A 26,783-nucleotide genomic window follows, 5' to 3' on the forward strand; every position below is an offset into this window, starting at 1 on the left:
AGCATCAGAGGAGTGGGAAAGTTGACGTTTTGGGTCGGGACTTCTGAAGAAGGGTCCTGACCCGAAATGTCAGCTTTCCCGCTCCTCTGATGCTGCCTGGCCTGCTGTGTTCCTCCAGCTCCACACTGTGTTATGTCTAACTCCAGCATCTGCAGTTCTCGCTATCTCTGAATGAAGACAGTCTGTTTCATCCAACTGAAACAATCTTTGACTCTGTCAACAATAGTTTTTCCACTTACCCATATTGCCAATTCTTATGAGTAAACTACAGTTTTTCAACAAAGTACATGCACAAGTACACTATTATTACAAGTCACATTACATTCTTTCCTGGGTTGCTCATAAAAATATCTTAGAGATTCATCCCCAATTCCTGGAGGGTTGTGATTCCTTTCCTAGTAATCTAAGTTCTAGCATGTGGTGAAGTATTGAACTGTTCGCCAGGCCATCCCTATACATTAACTATTCATTTTGTCTGTGAACATCTGAGAAATTTTAAATGCTTTTAAAATCCATAAGAGGTCAGTATATTTCACACTTCGAGTTAGAAGAATCCAGGACATATTGCCTGACATTCTTTTCACCAGTAATAAGGTATAACTCCAAGGTTTTTCTGAAGAAGGGTCCGGACCCGAAACGTCAGCTTTCCTGCTCCTCTGATGCTGCCTGGCCTGCTGTGTTCATCCAGCTCTACACCTTGTTATCTATAACTCCAAGGAGTAGGTTTTTAAATTTTAACACCGGGTGGTGGTTTTACAGTGGCTTTATATTTCATATTTTTTGTGGACTTGAGTTTGAAGAGCTGTGGGGCACTCTACATGGAGGAATTCCTCTTCTTAGTAAAGACATTTCTTGACTTCACATGTCTTGTGCTAACTAATTGTTTAGTAGAGCTCTTGTCTAGGTTTATGACAGTCAGGTAGCAGCTTTTGCTTTGGAGGTTGCTTAAAACTTGCAATGACACTGGTGGAGGGGGGAACAGTACTTACTAGCCCAGCTCTCCTGTTTCTGGAAACCTTCTTGATGTGGGCTCAGTGTGGTACCTGGAGACCTGGTCCAGCATGAACCCTGATTGACCTCCTGAAGTATAGCTGAAAGAATCCACAATGTAATGCTTCCTGAGCAAACCACATTTGGCAAAGATCCCATAGACTTCAAGTTGTTTTCAGCGATATCTGGCTGTTTTGCAGAAGAATATCAGATTGACAGCCATCTGAAAATGCAATCCTCATCCTTTTTCTTTGAAGAACTAAAACTTGTTGATGTTGTCAAACTTGAAAGGATTCAGAAAAGAGTTACAAGGATGTTGCCAGGGTTGGAGAGTATGAGCTATAGGGAGAGGCTCATAGAATCCCTAGTGTGGAAACAGGCCCTTCGGCCCAACAAGTCCACACTGACCCTTGGAGCATCCCACCCAGACCCATCCCCCTATAACCCACCTAATCTACAGACCCCTGAATGCTACAGGCAATTTAGCATGGCCAATCCACCCAACCTGTACATCTTTGGACTGTGGGAGGAAACTGGAGTACCCAGAGGAAATTCATGCAGACATGGGGAGAATGTGCAATCGCCACACAGACAGTTGCCCGAGGGTAGAATTGAACCTGGGTCCCTGGCACTGTCAGGCAGCAGTGCTAACCACTGAGCCACCGTGCCTCCCTAGTCTAGGGGCTATTTTTCCTGGAGCGGAGGCTGAGGAATGACCTTATTGAGGTTTATAAAATCATGAGGGGCAAGCATAGGGTAAACAGACAAGATCATTTCCACAGGGTGGGGGAATCCAAAACTAGAGGGCATAAGTTTAGGGTGAGAGGGGTAAGATTTAAAAGGGATTGAAGGGGCAACTTTTTCTTTCAGAGGGAGGTGCGTGTATGGAATGAGCTGCCAGAGGAAGTGGTGGAGCCTGATACAATTACAACATTTAAAAGGCATCCAGATTGGTAAATGAATAGGAAGGGTTTAGAGGGATATGGGCCAAATGCTGGCAAATGGGACGAGATTTATATTGGATATCTGGTCAGCATAGATGAGTTTGGCTGAAGGGTCTGTTTCCATGCTGTATATCTCTATGACTCCATGACTATATAAAAATGATTTCTTTTCCCCCCGTAAAAGTGATTCACAACTGAGACAAATTTATTCTTTTCCCTTTCACTGGTTTGTGTGAGTGTTTGTTTGCATGTACAGCTTGAGTTAGTCAAAGAGATAAACATCTATATTTTAATATAAGAACTTGTGTGTTAACCAGATTTACATCATCGAGTAATTTTTGTTTCTAATAAATCAACAATTATGTTTATTAAAGAAACCTGTGAAACATAAGGTGTGTAGTATATTTTCAAAATCATTTATTATAGATTTTGGATTTTGAACTAGTGGGCTTCGATCTCTATTATGGTGGGGGGAGGTGTTCCAATGATTCCTTTGTTGGTATTTCTAGAGCTATAAATTTGAAAAAAAAACAGAATGAGAAACGCAGGTCCTGGAGTAATAACGGGAATTTGTTTGCACTGGATCAATTTTATGAGTGGTTAAATAATTAAAAGCATTGGTTAGTTAGCTTCAGTTAGAAGTATCAGAAATTATTTGCTTTTATTTCTCAAACGGAAATGCGCATTGCTTGGAAAGCTTTTGATTTCAATTTACAGACATCCTGATTAAAGTTAAATGTATGAAACCCTTTCTGCTAGAGGAAGGAGTCAGTTTAGATAAGTAAGAAAATAGGTTACCTCAGTGTAAGGGATTTGGTTTCAAAGTTGCAGACCAAAAGTGTTTGGTTAGAACTCTGAAGGGGCTATATGAAGCTGAGAAAGTCTGAGCTCACTTGTGTGAATAATAAGGAAGAGGCCAGCAAGCTCTCAAAACTGGGAATTGAAAAAAAATCAAGTTAACCCTAAAGATATGATAGAGGAGCAAAGTCTCTCTCATGTTTAAGTCCTGTAGAGTGTTGATGTCGGGTTAAATTGGATTGTATTTTATCATTTATTTCAAAATCTGTAAAATTGTGTTATATGTAAGTAACATTGTTCATTTTAGTTTACTTTCTCTTTTGAGTGGTAAACCTGTTAAATTGTTAAAACTTTGATCTGCGGCATTGCATGTCTGTGTTTCAGTGAGAGAAACCTTGTTAAATAAAACAAAAAAAACTAAAATGTGCTCTGTCAAGCCAGATTTCAGTCTGGGATTTGACTTGTCCAATAATATCTCCAGCTGGAATGTCTCGAACGTCTACAATTGGCCATATCACGAATCAAATAAAAAGAAATCTCTGTAGTAACCTGTGGAGTAGTGCAACTTTAAAGGCAATGCACTCCTCCTGTCTCAGTCAAAACAATAGTAGCCCATGGACAGCAGATCAATAAGAACCAAAAGCACTGCGGATGCTGTAAATCAGGAATAAAAAAGAAGTTGCTGGAAAAGCTCAGCAGGTCTGGCAGCGTTTGTGAAGAAAAAAATCAGAGTTAATGTTTTGGATCCAGTGACTCTTCCTCAGCAGATCAATGCCGTGTTACATAGCCCTGTGGAATTTTTATCCCAAATTTTGCAATGAGGTGGAAAATTATATTAGAAGGTAGCTGATCGCCCACTGCTCAGTTTATTGGGCAATGTCAAATCTACCCACTGTTGTGTGACAGATACATGCTAGAAGCAAGACACCTATGTAGTAGCAAATCTTCAGTGGAAATACTCACATTGCGCCTGCAGGCATTCTGTCTGGTGATAAGGTGAGATGAGGAGAGGTGGGGATTTGGGAATTTGTGGTGGGAGCAAGGGGAGGTGGGTATTGATGTGGAAATGCAAATTGTTGAACAACAAGGGATTAAAGCAGACGTTTTACCACCAATGAGAATAAAGGACATGAAGGAAGACTAAATAGAGATGTACAAAATTGTGAGGGCATATAGAATGTCTGGGAAAGCCTAATTTCCCTCAGTTCAGTGGAACTAAAACCAGGGGACATGGATTTATGTTAGACGGAGGAAGTTTAATGAAGTTATAAAAGGAATTTCCCCTTTTACTCAGAAGGTGGCGAGGAATTGGAACTCAAGAACTGAAAGGATGGGAGAGGCAGGAACCCTCATGTACTTGCAATGTCATAATCCTCAAGGAAATGGAACGCGTGCAAATAAGTGGGATTAGACTGGAGAGCTACTTGATAGCTGCTGCAGACGTGGTGTGGCAAATGTTCTTATTTGGTGCAATAGGCTTCCCTGATTTCAATGATTCCAAAGTTAACAAGAAAAACAGAGAACCCTTCTGGTGAATTTTAATCTTCAAAGTGGGTGTGAGTCGATCAGCTGGCTGGAAGCTATCAGATTTAAAATAAGGTTGAATGCAACACAAATAGCTTGTGCTCTGAGGGAGGGTCACTCGATCTGAAACATTGACTCTGATTTCTCTCCACAGATCTCGCCAGACCTGCTGAGCTTTTCCAGCAATTTCTGTTTTCGTTTCTGATTTACAGCATCTGCAGTTTTCTCGGTTTTTAAAAACAGTTTCTTGCATGATTTATGTAGGCAAAGACTCAAGGGTTTGATAGCTAATGGTGTCAAAGCCAAAAATGTATAATCTGCGGGCAGCAAATATAATAGTTTACATGTGGAGCAGTTTTATAAATATAAAAATAGTCAAATCAACAAGACATAACTTTTATATATAGATTGCAGGTAAGATTATAGAGAAGCAACCATTCTTTTTAAATGAAAAAATATTCTGTAGGTACACAGGATCAGTGGGTATTGAAATTATCACGTATTAATTGGGAAACCATGACAAAGGACCACGATCCATCATGAAGATGTCAATATGGTCACAAAGATTTAAAAGAAAACAAGATAAATGGGGAAAATTTGCTGATCCCAAGTCTGGGTTTTAAAAGTGCCGAGATCACAGAAGGAAAAGAAAACAGAGAGGTAGAGAGATCAACACGCTCTTCTTGTAACTAAGGTTTACATCCTGTCATAGATACTTTGATAAAATATACTTAAACTTTACATCAGTTTTTAATTAACACTGTGAACTAGAAATAAAATATGACAAGCATCTATCTAACAGGAGGCCAAGGAAGGTGGATTCGTAACAAAGCCAAACAAGTTGAGTGGCAGCCTGTAACTCCTTCCAACACACCAATAGCAGTTAGTAAGAATGGGAGTGATCACTCGTCAGCCATGTGATTGCAAAAACATTGGATCCTCTGCCACTATTCTAAGCTCTTGATCACGACATGCGCATAAAAATGCACGTTGCCACAGCAACTTGTAACAAATCACAAACAGTATATAAACAGGAGCTTGTAACCAATTAGGTTTCACTTTTCTCATGCACCAGCTGTCTACATGACCCCTCGTTGTGGCCTTCATCGCCATAAATATTGTTTAGCATTATAATAAAATATTGTGGATTTTAAATGTTGACCATAAATCAATGCCTTTTCCTTTGAAGCTTATTAACACAGCACCTAAATATTTAAACTCCAAATTATAAAATTTTAAATGTCGCCACCACCCAATGATCACTGAACCTCAAAGGGGACATTGTGAGGTACTAGCCTTGATCTCACTGGAGCAAGGCTAACAATAGGGAACAAGAAGCTGTCAACGTTCCTGCTCCTGATCATGATTTAAGTGACCCTACTGGAAATACTGGAAGTGTGTGGGCAGAAGATGGAGACTGTGACACTCTGGCTTGTTTCTCCTTCTGGGTCGCAGATTGCACATGAAGCTTAGCCTCTTGGGTGAGGACTAGCAAGGAAGCCTGTGGGACTGTACACAGGGATAAGTCATTGCTTCAGGAAAGGGGAGGAGAAATGAGTAACGAAGTGAGGGGGATTATTTTAAGATACTGCTTGAGGCTAGGTTAAAAGGAAGCATTTGAACTGCATGCAGCAGCTGCAGATTTAAACCAATATTTGGTGGCAAAAAACAGCATTAGTGAAGTCATACATTGGAGAACATGCGAAAACTTACTGGGTATGCCGTATGTTCAGAATTTTCTTCATGTCTATTCAACTATAAACTTTCGTCCTCATTAGATTATTTTTAAAACACAGTTGTTAGAAGCTGTCAAACATTTAGAAAATCTTCAGTCTATGCCTAAAAGATAAATCTAATATTTATTTCATATATTTCTTTGCCAAGGATAATGATAACAGATGTAAAATCACATTAATGTGGTATAGAAATATCAAGGGGGAGAAAAAAAAATACTTAAAACTGGCCTTCATACAAACATTGCATTCCTAACAAATATCCCACAGTGCATTCTGTTGTACAGCAGCCATACATTAATTAGTTAATTCAGTGTCACTGCATTGTGTTATATGCATTCATGTGAATCTTCATTTTTCACTAGTGGTGACTTACTAATTAAACGAAAGCCTTGCAATTAAATGTAGAAAATTACATTAATAATCTTAATGCATGCTGCAATTCTCTGCATGCTGCAATTTGCTGTATATTAATTGGATTTCTATATTTTTATGGTGCTAACATAGCTATGGAAATGAAGCAGCTCTCCTTTTGTAGATGATACTCTGAGTAGTAAGGTGCAATGTTCCAGAATCTCCCTGCCAGTACCTGGCCCTAGTCCAATGCTTTTAGTGAGTGCTATCTGTCAAGGCATGAATAATACAGCCCCTAGGCTGTCGGCTGAATCCAAATGAGGCATACATCACGAAGAAAGCACTCGACTTTAGCTCCAGAACATGCTCCTACTAAGACAGGCAATTATTCACGCACTGCAGCAGCCATGGCAATCAAACTGGTGGGTGAAAAGGTACACGAAATGGAAAAAAAAAATTAAATAAAATACAGCAAAATAGGGCAGAGAAGATTCAATAATTTGTTATCAAGAGACAGCACGGACCAATTTTCTGTAGACTCTGCCTCGTAGCTTTATAAGAACTATTTGCAAAATATGATTTTCACGGATTGCCAAAAATGCATAGACAATATTAGGAAGCAATAAATTATTATTGAATAAAACAGGAAAGAGTTCAGAAGAGCAAAAAAAAAGTTCAGAATTACCATTTTGGAAAAGCTTAAGATTTTATGCACTTAAATTACATTCTAAATCACCTTTTAGCAGGTTTTTTTTAAATGCTCATTAGAAATATCACAGTGGCGTCACTTATAAAATGTGAAACAAAGAACTTGAAATCATATTTTTATTGACACGACTATAGTACATGAAGTCACCCAGAACTCCAATGCTTATTTATAATAGAAACCTTTGACAAAAACTCAAAAAACATAAAGAATAAGCTGTCAGCATTAACAAACTCTACAAAGGCTAGCAGAGTGACATACACATTTAAAACAAAACAACATGAGGATAGATTAGCCACCAGCATGTATTATTTTTATAAAGGTTTTCTCAGTATCAGTAAGACAGACATTATTTATAGCAGAGACAAAAAGGAATCAAGTGGGGTTGCTGCAAATCTAACCTGAAACCAGAAAATGGTGATGTGAAGCCAAAACACTGGTGATGAGTCGTCAAACCTGGAACCTACTTCTTCCTTCGCAGATGCTGCCACACCTGCTGAGTATTTCCAACATTTTCTGTTTTTGCCTTCAGAAAATGTTGAACTTTGCTGATAAACATCTTGAGGAGAAAGCCCCAGCTAAGATTTTGGGTACTCCTTCATGATAGCCAAACAAAGCCAGAGCCAACATACAAATGAAAGGATAATATGCTTTCTTGTTGCTTGCAGCTCAAAACTACACATGATAAGATATATCCTGATCGATGCATGATACAACCAGATTCCAAACAAATATGTACATATGATTATTCACGCACTGCAGCAGCCATGGCAATCAAACTGGTGGGTGAAAAGGTACATGAAATGGAAAAAAAAATTAAATAAAATACAGCAAAATAGGGCAGAGAAGATTCAATAATTTGTTATCAAGAGACAGCACGGACCAATTTTCTGTAGACTCTGCCTCATAGCTTTATAAGAACTATTTGTTTTGAATTATAAACCAGGTCTCCAGAGGGTGTAAAGTGATGACAAAGATGACAAAGATATGGGAATCTATGTTTAACAAAGCCTCCAAGTAGACAACTAAGTTTTTTTTCCAAGTAGACGAGTAAGTTTTAAGTTTAGGAACCGTTATCTAGAGCTCTCTGTCGTCTCTTTAGCCCTTGTGCCAAGAACAACTGATTTTCCAGATTATATTGAGGAATAAATTCTGTTGAGTTCAGTGATGGATGGCAATTGTATATACAATAAATAGAAAAGAGTTTCATTTGAATCCAATTTTGCTAATGTTAATTCTTATTTGCAAACACACTACCTTAGTTGCCAAAGATTAATAATAGTGCAATAACTGTGAGGGCAGAAGGTGCAGTGAAGTAAAACTGTTATCTTTGTCATCTCCTTACACCCTCTGGAGACCTGGTTTATAATTCAAAACAAAGAACAGAGAATGGAAATACTTCTTTCACAAGGATCTTGGAAACACAGGAAACCAAAGATCTGACTAAAAGAATAAAGTGAATCACAAGTGAGGGTTGAGGAACTAGTAAGTGCTACTGGCCAAGCCTACCTGAGTTAAGAATGCTCATTATTGAGACAGGGAACGGAAACAAAAGAAATGGCCTTTAGAACTGTCAACTTTCAAACACCAAAAGAGCTGGAATTACTTACATTTTACCTCTTATACTAAATCTCGTATCAGATGAAAACTCAAATAATGCCAGAGACTGAACTAAGCTGCTCATATAAAAATAAAACAGAATACAGAATGAGACAATGCCAATTGCTTCATTAAACTGGCTACTTCCAAAGAGCATGTACAATTTACCTTATCACGTACTGTACCCAGCCAATTAAACTCCTAAGAGAAGGCAAATACTCCCTGATCTCTGCTGATTATGAAGCAAAACTTCAGAATATTCAACGATATGCACATCTCTGTTATACAATACCATCTGGCTAACCCTCGTACACAACAACCCTTCGCTGCATTCCAGCCTCTAGCAAAGGAAACAGCATTCCATTTAAAGAAAATAGCAAAACAATAACAAACATGGGAAGTCAAGTACTCTAATGTAATGAAAAGATAGAATCTGCCTTACATAGTTAATGTAAACCAAACAGCATAATTAGAAATGCGTACAATCCCAGAATGTGATCCCGAAACACTGTTACATATCCTAAATCACATACGACAAAACCAGGGTTAAATTCTTCAGTCATCAAATGTGAATTTTAATTCCCTTGCCCATGGCACATTAGGTCGTTGGGGGCAGCGCATTTACTCAGATGGGAGGATGGCAGGTGAGGATCCTGCTTCCTTCCCTCCTGCTCCATGATTAAGTCCATAAAGAGTAAGTGCGTGGACAACCTTCCTGTTGTACCTCTAACTGAGACACTTCTGTGGGGAATTGATCCCCACGTTGGACCTCATCCCCTCTGCTGTTAATATTTACCAGCAACAGGTAGGGCTGGGCAGTCCCTACAAAAGAAGCACAAAGAGTTTTTGGAGTTGGCTTGAGGAGTTATTCGTTGAGAGTCACCTAGCGCTCAAGGAACTCAGCATCAGGAAGCGACAGTGGATGTTGATTGCCACACCTCAGACCTTGCTGCTGATCCTGTTCATCCATTCTGCCATCAGTTACCTTTGGCCTGTACCCATGATGATCTTGAGCCTCAGATGGGTGTCATACAAGGAGCAGACACTGCCTTCATTGGGGCACTGCCAGTCAATGGAGCTGCCAGCCTCTTAGTGACCGACTGCTCTTGGCATACATGATTTCTGCCACCAAGGTCCTCACTCCCAGCGGTGTCCCATCATTGCGCCAGTAGAGTCGCTGAGTGGCACATAACAAAAAGAGGCGATGTAGGGCATAGGGTGGGGCTCATGCTGCCTCACCAGTTTGGGATTGGACAAGCTGTTCCTTTCACCTCTATCAAGTCCATGTGCATAAAACAGCAACCCTGACCATGATAATATTATCTGAACGCATGGTTCAGACGCTCGAGATAGAGAGGGAGTAATAAAACATGAGGATGGTGGTGAAATCCAACTTGAACACTGTCATAGAATGAGTATTATTAGATTAGTTGCCTGTGATAAACTCCACTCAATTTCCCTTTCCACTGAAATCAATGGAATAGTATGTTAGAAAGAGGTATTAAGGGGTGGTCAATCTGTTACCATTTACTTAGTGCCTCTACCAATGTTGCCAAAAATGTCAGCTACGGCTTAATTAATAGCATTCTTACTACATAGTCAGAAGATTCAGAAGTTCAGTTCCACCCCAGAGACTTGACTGCAACAATCTAAGTTGATACTCCAGTGCATACAGGCACTGAGGGAACGGTACATTCTTAGAGGTGTGCTGTCTTGCAGATGATACTTTATACCGTATGCAGTTTGCTTTCTCCAGAGTACATGAAAAGTCCCTTGGCACTATTCCAATGAAGACACAGAGATTTCTCCCCAGTGACCTGGTGAATATTCATCCCTTAACAAACGCTGTAAAGATTGATCACGTGGTCTTTATTACATTTCCATTTGTTGGGATTTTGCTGTATACATACTGGCTTCTATGTTTCCCTATAATGAAACACTGACAATAATTCAAAAAACTCAGAATTCATGAGTTATTCTACTTTTTCTTATTAAAGGTTGCGACCAGCTTAAGGTCCCACTGTTTATGGATGTCATTTATTTAGTTCTTGCTTGGACTGTCCAGTTTTTGAGTAAACTGTTCAGTTTTCATTCCTAATGTAAACTGGGCAAAATACCAAGGGGCTTTTTTTTTTTGATTTTGTTTTTGTCCACTTTCAAGTGAACTATGACAATGGATTTGCTGCACTGGAAAGACAACCAAAACCTGGAACAGATTTGAATATAAAACAATTTCTAAGCAAAGACAACATGAGCCTAAATAAGTATCCTAATATTTAACTGATCACCCAACAGCACTGTAGCAACACCACAAGGGCTGTGGCAGTTCGAGAAGGCAGCTCACTACCACCTGCTCAATGGGGACAATAAATGCTGGCTTTGCCCACAATATTCACAAGCAATGAAACAAAACAAAATAAAAGGAAAAATAAGGAAAGCATCCTTATGAATGAAGCATCCATTAAACAATAATAAAAATACACAGACTATATACATATAACATACAATTATTAATACAAAATACATTAAACATTATAAACAGCCAGAAAGGTTGAACCTAAATGTGCAGGTAGTGAATGAAGAACTGACGAGGATTTCTGACAAAACAAAGAAAGATCATCTCTACTGAAATAAATATACCTCTGCAGCAAATGAACATCAGTACTACATAACTTGTTTAAGAGAATTAAACAGAAGCATTTGCACAGGCTGTGTCCCATATCCTATTCTCAAACATTGTCTAGTTTTGTATACAGCAGGATTGGGATCCCCAGTAAGGGAAGTCTTAAAACGCAGAAAGGGGCATTTTAATTGATGCAGGTTTCAGGCATGTGGCATGCACATTAAACCCCACCCTGTCCCATGTCATCAATTTAAGGCTCAGGCCTCAATCACTGAGCTATGTGGGACATTATTTACATACTTGCCGGCAATCATCCAGCTGCATACCCAGAAAGAACAAAAGAAGGAAGCTAGCAAAATCCTGGGGGTTATCACTGACCAGAAACTGAACTGAACTGGACTAGCCATATAAAAACAGCGGCTATGTGAGCAGGTCAGGAGCCAGAAGTACGACAGGGAGTGACTCATCTCTTGACTCTCCAAAGCCTGTCCACCATCTACAAGGTACAAGTCAGGAATGTGGTGGAATACTCCTCAATTGCCTGGATGGGTGCAGCTCCCAACGACACTCAAGGAGCCTGACACCATCCAGGACAAAGTAGCCTGATTGATCGGTAATAAAATGTTAGTGATGCACACATGCGATGAATGAATATTAAGAAATTGGCAGCCAGAAGCAAAGATCAGCAGCCTACAATGCTTATCAGTGTTTGGATAAGTCCTGGACATGGTTTTTGCATGGTCTCATGGCTGTGGTGGTGGTGGAGGAGGGGAGCACTCAGATGAACCTTGATGGTATTCAAATCATTCAGCGGTTAGTACAACATCAGGATCCAAATAATGCTACAGCAGTCCTGCATCCGTGAGACTCCCTACTCCACAGCCAAGAATGTCTCAGCCTTCTGAAGAAAAAGACTGAGTCAAAACCATAGCAAGGAGGAATTGAATGGAATAGGATTGTAAGTCCTTCGAAATAATCTTAACTGCGAGAAGACGCTCTTTGTCAAGATTTAGTAGTGAAACTGGCACTGTTGGGGCTGTTTTAACCATTGCTAATGATATAAGATACTGTGCCTGAAGGATGCTCTCCTGTGGCAGTCCACAGGCACACTGTCTGGGTAAGTAATGGACTGTGTCAAGATTTTGGTCTCAAATTCATGTACAAAGAGCTTTCTATACTGAGAAGTGGACCTTGATCAAGCAATTAACTGGCAGTGAATTGTTAATTGTTAATTGTTAAAGCAAGAAGACGCAAGGCTAAATGTACCAGGATTAGAAAGATTCGAAGAGATGAGGTAATCATCTTTTGGAGTGCACCAAGCCTGAATTTGAAAAGGAATGGAGCTTATCATTGTCCTATGCGAAGAAGGTTAAAATTAAGTAATTCAGACAGACCACTCTGCAGAGAAAGCAAAATTGTTAAGATATTGGGAATAAAAGTATTTACAAAAATTTAATTAAATATTACCCATTGCTTACCAGTCATTCCAATGTTTAGATTCCAAACTAATCTGCAACAGCATTTTCTTCTTTAAACCAATTGCTTTTATGACTCATGTCCCGTCATGCCAGATGCCCCCATTGTTCCTTTTCCACACCCTTGCACCTTCCTTGTTTCAAGTGCAATATAATACTGGAACTCTAATCAACCGTGGTGAGTGGCTGTTCATTCTTTGGTGAAGACCACAAACCAATTTGACACTATTTCTGAGAGAATTTTGCAGGGCTGTTAGAAAGATCAGGAATTTTCAGCTTACAGATTTTAAAGCCTGCAGTCAGCATACAGCTTCTCTCCTCCATTTTGGAAAGAGTGCCAATTCCCATCAGGTTGGCTCTCCTGGCACTTGCCCCGCCCTATTTAAACAGGCAAACATAGGAATACAGCTAGATTCAGTTCAGGCCAAGTGAGACTCCATGGGAACAACGCACCATTGAATTTACACGTGACTAGGAGGCTAAACCAGTACAGGAGACTCCAAGACGTTTTTTTGCTCAAAATCTTATCAAAAGTAAATAGCGTTTTGCAGCTAAGAACTGTTTCAATGAACGATTAAAAATATTTACCTCACCATTTCATTAACAAAAACAACCAGACATAAAGTTAAAAATCTTGCAAAGGAAACATGCAATTTTGTTGGAAAATTTTGGTCGTCAGTGGAATAGAACTGTCTGATTTTCTGCTGTCCATCTCGGTCATTAAAAAAACTCTGAATTTTATTCCAGGATTGTTTTATCAACAACAGAAAGGGGCACTGCTTTATTTACTAATATGGTGTGTTTCACATCTCTCAAAGCCATAATGGTGCTGAAGATATGTATGAGGTGAACTATTCTTCCCTATCAGATAGTTATATTTGTTGGGCACAGTACACAACCTTTAGAGAATCTCTCAGGTGATAATAGGCATGTCCTGTACAAGACATAATGGGCACCCCCCCCCACCCCATGTGGGCAAGCATGGAGGCAGGCATGTACAAAAATTGGTGCCATTTGTCAACGTTCTGGTCTACATGTAACATCCCACAGTGGGTGACCACCTACCAGAACTTCATTTGGGGCTCAGCGTGGCTACTCTCCCAAAAGTGGTGAGTAATTAGTGGCATTGACTGGTCACGAAGTCCTGATTGGCTGAAGCCAATTGGAATGCTCTATTACTGCACATCATTCACTGCTCTTTCGAATGTCTCAATTGAATCCACCTCCACCACGCTTCCAGGCAGTGCATTCCATACCTTAAACACTTACTGAGTAAGGAAGCTTTTCCTCACCTCACCTTCACTTCTTTTGCAGACGATTTGAAATCTTTGCCCTTTTGTTTGTTTTACACAGGGATGTAGTTTTTCCCTATCTACTCTAACCAACTTGCTCATGATGTTGAAACCCTCTAACACATCTCCACTTAGCCTTCTCCTCTCCGAGCAGAACAGTCTCAACTTGTATCCTAATAACTACAGTTCCTCATCCCCATTCTTGCAAACCCTCTCTGCACTCTCTCCCAATGTGCTCACATCCTTCAAAATAACGTCGTGCCCAGGAGGGTCAGAGGGACCAGAAGGGTTTGGTTTGGGAGATTAAGACATTAGAGAGAAAACAGCTCAAAATAGGGTGTTCACGCTCTCCATTTCTCTCTCTATTTTTTAAACTGCAAACTTCATCTCTTCCTACACTGAAGGGCCTTCTATTGAAGCATGTCTGCCATCCCTAATTGGATGGTAAGTCTGTCTTCTGGTCACTAATTGGTCCATTCACAGAAAATCACTGTCAGGTGACTGATTATCAAAGAGCACAAGATTGTAATACCCTTTTGATTCCAATTGGGGTCCCAACCAAAATGTGAAATCCAGACTGACAACTGACCACAGCATAATACCGCAACAGTTCTCAATCTGTACTTTCCTAAACAAACCTTGCTTTATCGATCTAACTGGAAATAATTTGGGTAAGTTTCGTTTGCACATTTTCACTACAATTTTAGTTCAAACCATTGAATTCTGAAATTGAAAAACAGATAAGATAGATTTTGGTGAACGTGGTAAATCTGGAGCCCATAATAATGTTTTCCTTTAGGATTATCCAAGTTATTATATCTCTAGTCTCATTATGAATTTAGTGGCTGCTTTGGGCTGAATTTTGCAGAGGGCACAGGGGGTTAACGAAAGTCAAACAATGCCACTCCTCAACGGTAACATGCTGCAGGAGTTTTTAAGCAGATGAGGGCTTGATGTTGGCTTTAAGAAAGTCCTGTTCTTCAAGCTGTCAGCCAATCTGATTGACTAGAACTCAGTACTGGGCACCATCATAATGCAACGAGGCCCCAGGAGGAAAGCCCAGGATTTGGAATAAAGCTAAAGCGTCAATGAACATGGGGATGATAACAAAGTGTTTGGACTCTGAAGAATAGGTGGGAAAGAACATAATGGGAGTATAATAATACCTTGTTGGGGGCTGTCCCTGTTGCGCAAAAGGAAATGCCTCCAAAAAATACACCACTCTTCCTATCTTTGGTACCCACCTCAGCTATAAAGTTACTTAAGACACCTCACACCCTGACCTTCACGTGCTAACCATTTTGTGGCAAAGGCAGCGTACTATTTAGGTCAATGTCCATTAATTAATTTTCAGAAGAAATGCTGCCTTGTGGTTGGCAATCTGTCATAATTTAATGACTCCCCCAACCAAAAATTTGTGGCTGAGGAGCTATAGTATCCAACTCATGGTTAATATAAACAGCTTGCAGATATTGCAGAATTCCTCATGATTTACAAATGGGCAAGTACAACAGAGCTTCACCCGTTCTTCCCAGTTATCTCTCAGTTTATATCAGATGTTCAGCAGTGCTCTTTTTGTAGAAGGTAGCCTTCAAAGTGTCAGGAGCAAAATATTTTCAATAGGAGTTACCTATTGTTATGAAAGTAAAATAAACCTTATGAAAGTTAGAACATTCACAGTCCTGAGCTCAGACATCATACATATAATTGCCCTTGGCCCACTCCAGCATTCAGGAAGAAAATAGTTAAATACAAGCACACAAATTACCTTCGGTGCCTTGCGTATTTTCCACTAACGTGGCCTGTGCCATCACAACCAGGGGTTGGACAACTGAAAAAAAAACAGAAATGCCTGATTGTGATAATTGTCACGGATGCTGGTTTCTGTGTGCAGACACGCGCCGATGTGCACACCCGTGAGTGTATGGGTAGAAAGGATAAAATAAGAAAGGGATGGAAGACGACGAATACTGAATTTTTTATTAGTAAGTCCCAGGAGAACTAATTTCTTCAGTACAGTCGTGCATTAGCCAGCCACCAATGCAATTGACAATGTGCTTTATCGAGTTAGAGACATGAAATTTCAAAATTGCTAATGTGGTGAAATTTTAATTTTAACAATGAGCACTCACCTGAAGAGTTCTTGGATTACTGGTTCTATGGGGACTGGGGAGAAATGAAAACAATACAGATTTATCATGTCTTATAATTACCTGGTTCTTCATATATAACAGCCAGTAAGTTTCCATGAAAGTACAGTCAGGATGAGACAAGCTAAGAGGCTCTGGTGGATGAAGGTCACCCTGAGCATGGGTTTGACTGATTTACTGAGCCATTAGCCTTACCTCGGATACCTTTCGAGCGTGTGCGGTGGCGCTTCTGGTCTGCATCCGCCTCCATCTGAAAACAGATTAGTAGGCATTTAGTGTCCTTACCCAGCACACACAGACCTTCAATACACAACATGCCAATGGGTAGTACAGGATTTATTAACACACCTCTCCCTGTTTCCACGTACATTTTGATACATGAAATTAGCAAAATTAATGATTTCATTGTATTTTTTTTTGCTTTGAACGGTGAATAAAACTTTATTCTATGTTTGATAGAAAACAACAACTGACCACTTTGACAATATCAACTAAATTTTCTTTTTTCTGCATTGCTGTATTTTTCAGGGTTTTTTGTAATAATCAAGTCAACCAGAATGGTGATTGCAATAGATTTATTAAGGTAGGTGTCAACAATCTCTTTGTTATGGATGGGTTGTTATTGTTACTTAAAGGGCAAAGCTCGAGCTAAAACATTAACTTGTTTAATCACAGGGGCTCAAATTCTGCAAAGTGTTCATGTACCATACCTACTATATTGTATATTAATCTGACAACAACATTGTATTAAGGGTAGTCTCTCACTTCTTAATTCTAGATAGTATTGTTAATGATGCAATAAATCAATATAACTGTCGATTTTCTAATTACCCATTGGTTTGTGAAGACATTAAAAAATATAAAATGGGCAAAATAGAGAAATATAGTTCATGGTCACTCTGTTGGGAGTAAATGTTGCACATAAATATCAAATGTCTCACCACTGAAGCATTTTTTTTCAACCATTGCATTTGAATTTCTAAATGGCAATCCTTAAGAAACATTCTTGTTCTGAGAAATATTCAAAGTACTTATATTGCCAAATCCTTCTGCACAATGGGATAATGGGACAGAATTTTGCTGCTAATCAGGTAATCTGGCTAATAGATTACAATTAGAATCTGGCCTGTATGCATAGCCACCATGGGAATAACCTTCCCTTAAAACATTAACTAGTCAATGAGCATCTGCAAGGCCAGGAGACAGAAAATCACTGGGGAACATCTGCTTGCCCAAACTTTGGCATGAACCCAAGGTTAGCGTGGAACATGAGTGCAAAGTGTTCACTAGATGCACTTGAAAGCATTATGCACAATCAATTTCACTCTTGCGCATCTCCCATAATATTTTTATAATGTGACTCTAATTTAAAGTCACCAGCTTTGTACAGATAGCCCCAACCAGGAAAGTGTTCAAAAGAAAATGGTCTGGCATCTAGTCTTGCTAATAAGAAGCTCAGATTCTAAAATAGTTCTAATTTATTAAAAAAGAAAAGCATGCAAATCATTGAGGCATCACATGACTTGTATTTAGGGAAAAAGGAACTAAAAAGTGAAAGAAATATATAGACTGCGATAAGTGAGAGAAAGCAACAAAAAAGTGGTCATGCAAATTTCAACAATGATTGGTAATTTCAGCCTTCTAAGAAGTTCAGCAATTTCACGTCTCATATGTTCAGTGCCCTCTATCTTTGTTCAAAAATGTCAATTTCTTGGCTGCTGCCTGGATACTAACATTGCCTTCTCAGATCTATCTTTGAATCCTGTCCAGGCTCTAATGTGATTGAAATCTGCCCTTTCCGTTGGCTGAGAGGGTCAAATTAATTTGCCCGTTCTAAATCCAGTTCTTTTGGCATCACTCAGCAACACAAAACTATTCATAACTCGGCACCAATTTAGTAAAAAGACTGGCAATTACACACAAAAAAAATTCAAGGGTAGTCGGTATGCAGAATGAAAATGTCACATTGCTGCAGTAGGGGCGCTGCTCTAATATGCGTTTAATGCCCATTGCTACAGCAGAGTGCAGAGGACTCGGCATCAAACCAATGCCATGTCTGAGCTCAACATTAACACTGGATGCTAGAAGTGGCAGAAGCCTTTCCATTCCTGCACTGAAAGCCCTCACCTTGATAAGGACAAATCAGAAAAAAAAAGGACTGAAAAAAAATCATTACAGCAAAGTGTTAAGTGTAGATGGGAGTCATGAACTTGCCCAGAATACTCCGAACGAAGGCCAAGGAATGACAGCCCTCTGTGCAATTATTGTAACCTGTATTCCTTCATGACACAGAAGCATATAGATCCAACTATGACGACGGAAAGGAGTTAGCTTGTAAACATATAGATTTTGCCTCTTTCCTACTAAGTTAATTTCCCAGTGAAAAATAAGGATGAATGACCAATTCTTTCAAAAATGCAAAGAAAAGGGGGGGGGGGGGGAGTGAAAGTGGGGAGTGGTATTTTAATCTGAATGGAAGCTTCTTTTGTGTCGTTAAATTGAAACAAACTAAAGGTGTTGTGTGAGATTCCAGCATCCTTCGCACAGCAGAAAACTGAAATTACAGCAGGTCACCAGGGAGGAAATTCTCAACTATCAAACTGTAAGAATAATGAGGTCATTTCCTCCCACGGTTGGAGAAGCCAGAGCAGTTTTTAAAAAAAACTTGACAGACACAATGCCCGTTGAGAACCCTTGACTGATGAATCAGGGATGGGTTGAAGTAAGTAAGTAAATATGCCTTTGCAGCTCAGCATCTAGCAGAGGGGTAATACTGAGACACTTGGTGCTGCATTAAAATGATTCTCTGTTCTTCCCAGTGCGGTAATACAAGCTTTAGATACCACACAAGGAGAATCTGATGCATTATTTGTGTTCAACAAAATACTGTTTGGTCAGGGGATTACTGTAAAGTGTCGCCACAGCAATTCAGTCCTATTTCTTATTTGAATGCATTTTTAAGGAACCTTTCTTCGTTATATATTCTTGCACAAAATATTATTGGTTTTTTTGCAAGCAAAACAAAATACCTATGAATTTCAAATGTGAATTTAAAACAAAACAATGTCTAAATGTTTGCTGTAATTAGCCAAATTGTGATAAATTTTCATCTTCTTTAATTGCATTTTCACCAATTGGATTCCTCCGATGATTTGATGACCGAATGCCCCCTGTGACACATCACTGAGAAAGCAGATCAGAAAGTCCAGTATGAGGATTTCGATTGTTGCTTATCTCAGCTGAGCTAATGGCCTGATGAACCTTGAACCAGAGAAGCATAAAGCAGTCAATGGTCCCAGGCACCAGTGAACATGTGGGGTTGTTTGATAAGGAAAGCAACAAATTTTATCATGATATCTTGTATGGTCGAAAAGCCAGCCAATACTCACTATCAGGATTCACACCAGGGGAATGGCCATTTTTGACAGATATTGGAGGGCACCAAATCAAGATTGTATCAGCTTCACTGGGGGATAGGACAAGTGGAGTAACACAAATTCCAAGCTGGGAAGCCAAGTTTCATGATTACGTTCCAACTGCCCTTGGAGAACACACAACCATAAAATTAAAACAAGGACAGGCCATTCGGTCTATCTGCCAGGAACTATCATTCAGGTCAAAGTGCAATCCATTTTCAGACCCTTTCAGCTTCACATCACAATCAGAATCAAACACATGGCTTCTAACTTTTAAATCCAGCATTGCATTCAAATGCAAATATTATATGCTTTTATTCTGTAAAACAATACATTTACTGTCCTAAGACTTTTTTGGATAGTAACCATTAAGGAAAACAATCAATTAAAATATGGAATACTCCACCATACCAAAGTCTGCAGCAAAATTTAAACTATTCAGAAGCAAAAGCAAATTGCAATTTTTTAAGTTGATAAATACATTTATGGATAACTAGAAGGGATATACTTTTGAATACTGTAATCTGAATCAATATATCTGAACTTCCTGCAAATTGCACTGTAAGGAAAACACTGGATTTTGTTATTTGAATCTGATTTGCAAATACACTATATATTCTGCCTCTTCAGGGCAGTCAAGCTTAACCTTTCTCACAAACGCAACTTCTGTACCAAACCACTATAACCAACAGAGATATGGATATCTTTAAAATGTACTGACAAGGCCCTTCTAATCACCTACTTAAATAAAAGATTCACAGTTCAAAGAACCAGCCATTTGTTCAATGTCATCAATCGCGCCAATAATATTGCTGTGAAAACGGTGACTGAGACAAATGAAAGATGAGCATTCAACAGGAAATGCTCAGAAACAAAATACGTGCAGGCTGAACCTATCTACCCATAAAGGTAAGGTTCCCAATTTAGGGAAGTATACTGTGCACATAAATGTTGCAGCAAAACTTGGCATTTGTTCCCTGATTTAAATACTACAGATGAACAAGGTCAAGGGTCTAACATCGATCATTGCCTTGGTTTAGAGATACGCTGCTTGTTGAAACAAATATACACACCACCAACAATATTTTCCTCAGAAGAAGGGCCTTCTCAAACATAAACCAGCCTTTCTTTTTCAATGCTGATGAACTTGCTGTCTATTTCAAGCACTTTCAACATTTTCAGTTTATGTATGCTGATATTTCCAGCAAACAAAACAGCTTGAAAATTAATGCCACCATTAGCATGCCTTTACCAAAACAATTAGGAACAATAATCATTTTTTTACTTGTCTACATATCTTCTGTTGATATTAAGACGATGTATTTTGCTTTAAGTTAGTCATTCAGATTACTGGAGAAACTAGCTTGACAGAGTTATTGATCCCAATAGAGCTGTGGAACCACATGAATACATGTAACAATAACTTGCATTTATGTAGTGCCTTTAATTTTAAAAACAATTTCTCAATGCGCTTCAATGAGGTATTAGGGTAAGAAAAATGCTGTTTCATATAACAGGCATTAAGAATGGTAATGGATAGATAAGATAGTGGTCATAAAGGGATGTCGAAGGTTTAGGAAGGGAATTCCAAAGCATAGAACCTAGATTGTTACAGGTACAATTGTTAGTGTGTGGGAAGGGAAAGATGCATGAAAAGCCACAGTCAGAGGAATGGAGAATTGTGGTTGGGATTGGGACTCATTTGGGTGGTGTTGGTAGGTGGCTGTAGTCCTGGGGGAGATATGCAGACAGGGAGTAGTGAGGCCATGGAAGGATTCAACAGATGCAGCTTTAATGGCATGGTCACTATCCAGCTCTGGGTTAATAACAATCTGCTGCTGTTAATTCTGATGCTGGGAAGTCGCTCAATGTCCTTTTATATTGACAGTGTGCCACTGGGAGCACTCCTAATGTGGATATCAGTACCAAAGGAGGCATTCATGATGCCTTCAAATAAGGCCAAGGACTTACATTTATTGGATGGCCAATGAAGACATGTTGGGGGTCCTTCGTTTTTTGAACTCTATCTGGATCAAAGAGGCACTCTCAAGATCCTGGTGAATAAAAAAAGTGAAAGAAACACTAATCCACTGCCCAACATCAACATAAATAGACAGCTCCTCAAATGAGTACTTCAACTACATCATTAAATTTATTACTTAGGAAAAAGAAAATTATAGGATAAAAAAGCTATTGAAATGCTGAAAATTATTCACAATTGAATTTTGTTCATTTGGGACACTCAAATGTAACTGCAATGACAATTAAACCAAGTACCAGGAAAAATTTTAACAGGTGACTAGTTTAATGGTCTTAATCAGTGATACAACTGTGCATTACCTGGGGAGTGGGAGTGGGTAAAGAACAGAATGTCCATAAAAATGACTCAGATTCCAGTTGCCTGCCACTTCCACACACCACCATGTTCATGGCCAACATCTGTCTCAGGCTTACTGCAGCGCTCCAGCAAAACTCAGCGCAAGTTGGAAGAACAGCATCTCATCTTCCCCTTGGGAACCCTGCAGCCTTCAGGACTCAATATCGAGTTCAAAAATTTTAGGGCCTAATAAACATCCTTCTATGTCATTTACTCACCCTCACATCCCATGACCTGTCAATTACATTGGCTGCTTTCAGCAGAGCCAACCGATTTTCACCTACTCACTGTCCCCATTACCAGCTTTATTCCTTGCCTAACTTACTATTAACCATCCTTTTGGCTGCCTAACTTGTTTTCTCTCTCTCTGGATTCTGTCTCCACCTTTCTGCTCACTCCTTTTTTCCTCCCACCCCTTGCCGTCACCATAAGCACCACTTTTTCCTACCTCCCATCAGTCCTGAAGAAGGGTCACTGGACTTGAAAGGTTTATTCGGCTTTCTCTCCACAGATGCTGCCAGATATGCTGAGTTTCTCCAGCAATTTCCATTTTTGTTTCAGACATTCAGCACCTGCAATTCTCTATTCTATTACTGAGGCATTTATATAGTTCCTTTAACATAGAAAAGTGTCCCAAGGCTTTTCATTGGAACATAATCACACAAAATCAGACAATGTGTCACAAGAATATGCAACAGGACACTGTTCTGTCAAAGAAACAGGAATTTGGGAGCCAGGCACGAAGAGCATTAGCAGAAAATTTCAGGGTTTGGGGCCTTGACACTTGAAGACATGATAACCAACGGTACATAAAAGAAAATTTAGATCAAGAAGAAGGCCAAGATTGGACAAGTGCAGAGATCTTGGAGACCTTTGAAAGCAAGGGTGAGAATTTCAAATCAAGGTGTCAACAGATCAGGAGAAAAGTAGGCTGGAAAGCACAGGAGTAATGGCCAAATGGGATGTTATGTAGGTCACATCTCCCTGTTCTCACTTGACTATCATGTGTGAGGTAACGTCATGGGGATATTTGACTAAATAAAAAAAACCACAGCCAACTTGTATGCAAAGTTTCACAGAACAGCCAATGGGAAGCAAGCAAAGCAGAGGCAGCCAATTTTGCCTCCTGGTGGAAATTTGGAGGAAGTGACAGAATACTGTGAGGAGGTTTTATTGGCAGCTTGGCTGATTTTAACTGGGACATAGCTTCGGAACACTGAGAGCCACATTGATGCTTCTCCTCATTATCCTGGCACAAACCAGCCAGTTGAACATGGTGACGGCCTGCACCTAATACCTTCTTGGTCTACATCCTCCTTATCACTACATGAAATATTTTTATATGCTGAGTCACTAAGAGAGCTTCCAAAAGCAGTATTTTTAAGATGGAAGACTCATTTGAACAACTTTAATTCAACATAACGTGAGTGAACAGGTATGCTTTATATACAATGTCCAAGGTTTGCAGCATATTTCAATTTCCTGCATTCAAACTGGACAAGTGGAATTCCAGGCAGTAGATGCTTTGTTAAGTTTTAACTGTGAAACACCATGTATTTGGTATAAGAAATGAGCTGTCTATGATAAATTGGGGAACATGACTTAAAGGCATGATAGTGTTTAGGTAATGGCAAACATCTAAAGAGCACATGAATGAACTGCAACAATTGTTCATTCCTGTTGGGCACAAAAATAAAACAGGAATGATGGCCCGATGATGGTTAATAAGGGAAATTAGGGATAGTATTGGATCCAAGGAAGTGGCATAAAAAATGACCACAAAATCAGCAGACCCGAGGAGCAGTTTAGATTTCAACAAAGGAAGATAAAGGGATTGATTATAAATGGGAAAATACTGTGCAAGAATAAGTTTGCAGGGAACATACAAACTGTGATGAAAAAATTGATTAGTGAAGATAAATTTAGGTCACTTACAGTCAGAAACAGGGTATGTTATAAAGAGGAACAAAGAGACGGCAGCCCAATGAAATACATACTTTGGTTCAGTCTTCACCAAGAAGGACACAAATAATGTCCAAGAGTGTTGGGGAACACAGGTTCTAGTGAGAGGGAGGAAATTATGGAAATCAGTATTAGTATGGAAATGGTGTTGAGGAAATTGACAGGGAAAGGGCTGATAAATCCCTAGGGCCCGATAATCAACATTCTGGAGTACTTAAGGAAGTGGCCCTAGAAATAGAGGATGCATTGATGACCATCTTTCAAGATTCTAAAGTTCCAGTGGGTTGGAGTATAGCTAACGTAACTCCACTATTCAAAATAAAAGGAGGAAGAGAGAAACAATGACTTGTGGACCCATTAGCCTGACATCGACATTAGGGAAAATGGTAGCGTCATTACAAAATGTTAAGAGAGCACTGGGTGAACAGTGACAGGATCCAGCAGGGTTTTTGGAAGAGAATTCATGTTTGACAAATTTACTGGAATTTTTCAAGGATGTAACTGGTGAAGTTGACAAGGGGGAGTCAGTGGATGTGGTTTACCTGGAATTTCACAAGGCTTTTGATAAGGTCTCAATTAAGAGATTAGCTTGTAAGTTAAAGTGCTTGGAATTGGGAGTAAAGTACTGACGTGGATAGAAAACCAGTTTGCAGACAGAATACCTTTTTTTAAAATCTTTATTCATTCACAGGATATGGATATCACTGCCTAGGCCAGCATTTATTGCTCATCCCTAATTGCCCATAGGGAAGTTAACAGTCACCCAGATTGCAGTGGGTCTGGAGTCACATGTAGGCCAAAACAGGTAAGAACGGCAGTTTCCCTCCCTAGAGGACTTTAGTGAACCAGATGGGCTTTTCCCACAAACGACAATGGATTCCTGGTTGTCATTAGACTCTTAATTCCAGATTTTTATTGAATTCAAATATTACCAACTGCTGTGGCAGGATTGGAACCTTGGTCCCCAGAACATTACTTGGGCCTTTGGATTAATAGTCTAGCAACAATACCACTAGGTCATTGCCTCCCCAATATGCAAAGAATAGGAATACATAGATCTCTTTTCTGAGTGGCAGGCAGAAACTAGTGGGTTACCACAGTGATCAGTATTTGGGCCCCAACTATTCCCAATATATTTTAATGATTTAGATGAAGGAACAAAACGTAATACCTCCTGGTTTGCCAAGCTGAGTGGGAGGGTGAGTTTTCAGGAGGATGCAGAGATGCTGTAGTGAGATTTGTACAAGTTAAGTGAGTGGGCAAATGCATGGCTGATGAAGTATAATGTGGGTAATTGCTAAAAATTGACAATTCTTTTGCTAAAAATTTAGCAAATTTTGACAGCAAAAACAGGAATGCTGATTATCTGAATCACAACAGATTGGGAAAGGGGGCGGTGCAATGAGACTTGGGTGCCCTTGTACATCAATCACTTAAAGAAAGCAGGCAGATGAAGCAGGCAGTGAAGGAGGCAAATGGTATATTAGCCTTCATAGGATTCAAATACAGGAGCAGTGACATCTTGCTGCAATTATACATGACCTTGTGAGACCGCACCTGGAGTATTATGCAGTTTTGGTCTCCTTACCTGAGGAAAGATGCTCTGGTTTGTAGTGAGCGCAACAAAGGTTTATCGGACTGAGTCCTGGGATGGTAGGACTGACTTATGAAGAGACACTCGATTGGTTTGGATCAAATTCACTGGAGTTTGAAAGAATAAGCGGAGATCTTGTAGATACCTATAAAATTATACAGGACTTGAGAGGGTAAACACAGGAAGTATGTTCACGATGAATGGGAAGTGCAGATCAAGAGTCACAGTTTGAGGACTTGGGGAAGGACATTTAGGAGTTAGATAAGTCACAATTTCTTCACCCAGGGAGCAATGAGCCTGTGGAATTCTCTGCCAAAGAAATCGGTTGAAGACAAAACATTGGAAGCTTTCAAAATGAAGTTAAATATGACTCTTAGGGCTAATGGGATCGAAAGCTATGGGAGAAAGTGAGAGCAGGGTGCTGAGATCAATGATCAGCCAGATATAGCTTGTGCAAGGAAGCTCCCAGTTTTCTCGGTGGTGGCCACGGAGTAGGTCTAAGGAGTCCAGGCCACAGCCCGAACCTCAAACTCTGAAGATTGAGGGGAAAATTCATTTAGCTGCAATCCTATTGTTGGGGGATGATTCAGAATTCTCTAGGCGTTTCATGTCATTCCTGGCATCTGATATGCTGAATGTCAGCAGCAGAGGTCATCCACAGGTTCAATCCCAGTATCATTGCTAGGAGCATATCTGCAATCAGTTTCTGGGGCCTCTGTCTATTCAGTCTCATGAGGGTACGATTATGATGACTCCTGATTGAAACAGTGTGATCATAATTACCACCTGGGCTCTCAGATGAAGAATGATCATTCTTTGGTCTGGAATATCATTGCAGATCCAAGGAAGCCTCCTGTTCTTCACAGAAGTAACATTGTTGTCTGCACAAGGGTGAATAGTGAAAATCAGTGGCCAATTTGACAACCAAGACCAACAAAGCAGAGATTGGATGCATTCTCCAGGAGCAACTTCTCATGTGGCTATGATTGTGGTTGCTTAACAATACTGCAACAGAGAACACTGATTTGTCTATCCCTGAGTCAAGATTCAGCTTAGAGCATCATCAATTAATTTATTTAGATACTAAAAAATTAATGTTTGACTAGGAATTATTACACCCCTATGTAAAACTATAAAATCTTATATATCAGAATGAGGGTATTTAGCTCATCATGATTGTACTAGCTCTTTGCAGGAGATCTCATTCACTTCACAACACCCCCACTTTCTTTTCCCATAGCTTTTA

At 39.6% G+C, this 26,783-nt stretch overlaps 1 protein-coding gene across 1 annotated transcript in view; it reads right to left on the minus strand.

Moving 5' to 3' along the window:
* Positions 1–21,624, minus strand: part of LOC109934633 (myelin transcription factor 1-like protein) — a 264,033-nt gene extending 242,409 nt beyond the window's left edge. The window contains exons 1-4 of the mRNA XM_048596974.1: positions 21,576–21,624; positions 16,384–16,438; positions 16,171–16,204; positions 15,807–15,869 (exon numbers count right to left, since the gene is read on the minus strand). Of these exons, the coding sequence (XP_048452931.1) occupies positions 15,807–15,869; positions 16,171–16,204; positions 16,384–16,438 (152 nt within the window). The 5' untranslated portion in view covers positions 21,576–21,624. The remainder of the gene's footprint in view (positions 1–15,806; positions 15,870–16,170; positions 16,205–16,383; positions 16,439–21,575) is intronic.
* Between the last annotated feature and the right edge of the window lie 5,159 nt (positions 21,625–26,783).

The sequence above is a fragment of the Rhincodon typus genome, chromosome 5, assembly GCF_021869965.1.
Source record: "Rhincodon typus isolate 14 chromosome 5, sRhiTyp1.1, whole genome shotgun sequence".
Taxonomy (NCBI): domain Eukaryota; kingdom Metazoa; phylum Chordata; class Chondrichthyes; order Orectolobiformes; family Rhincodontidae; genus Rhincodon; species Rhincodon typus.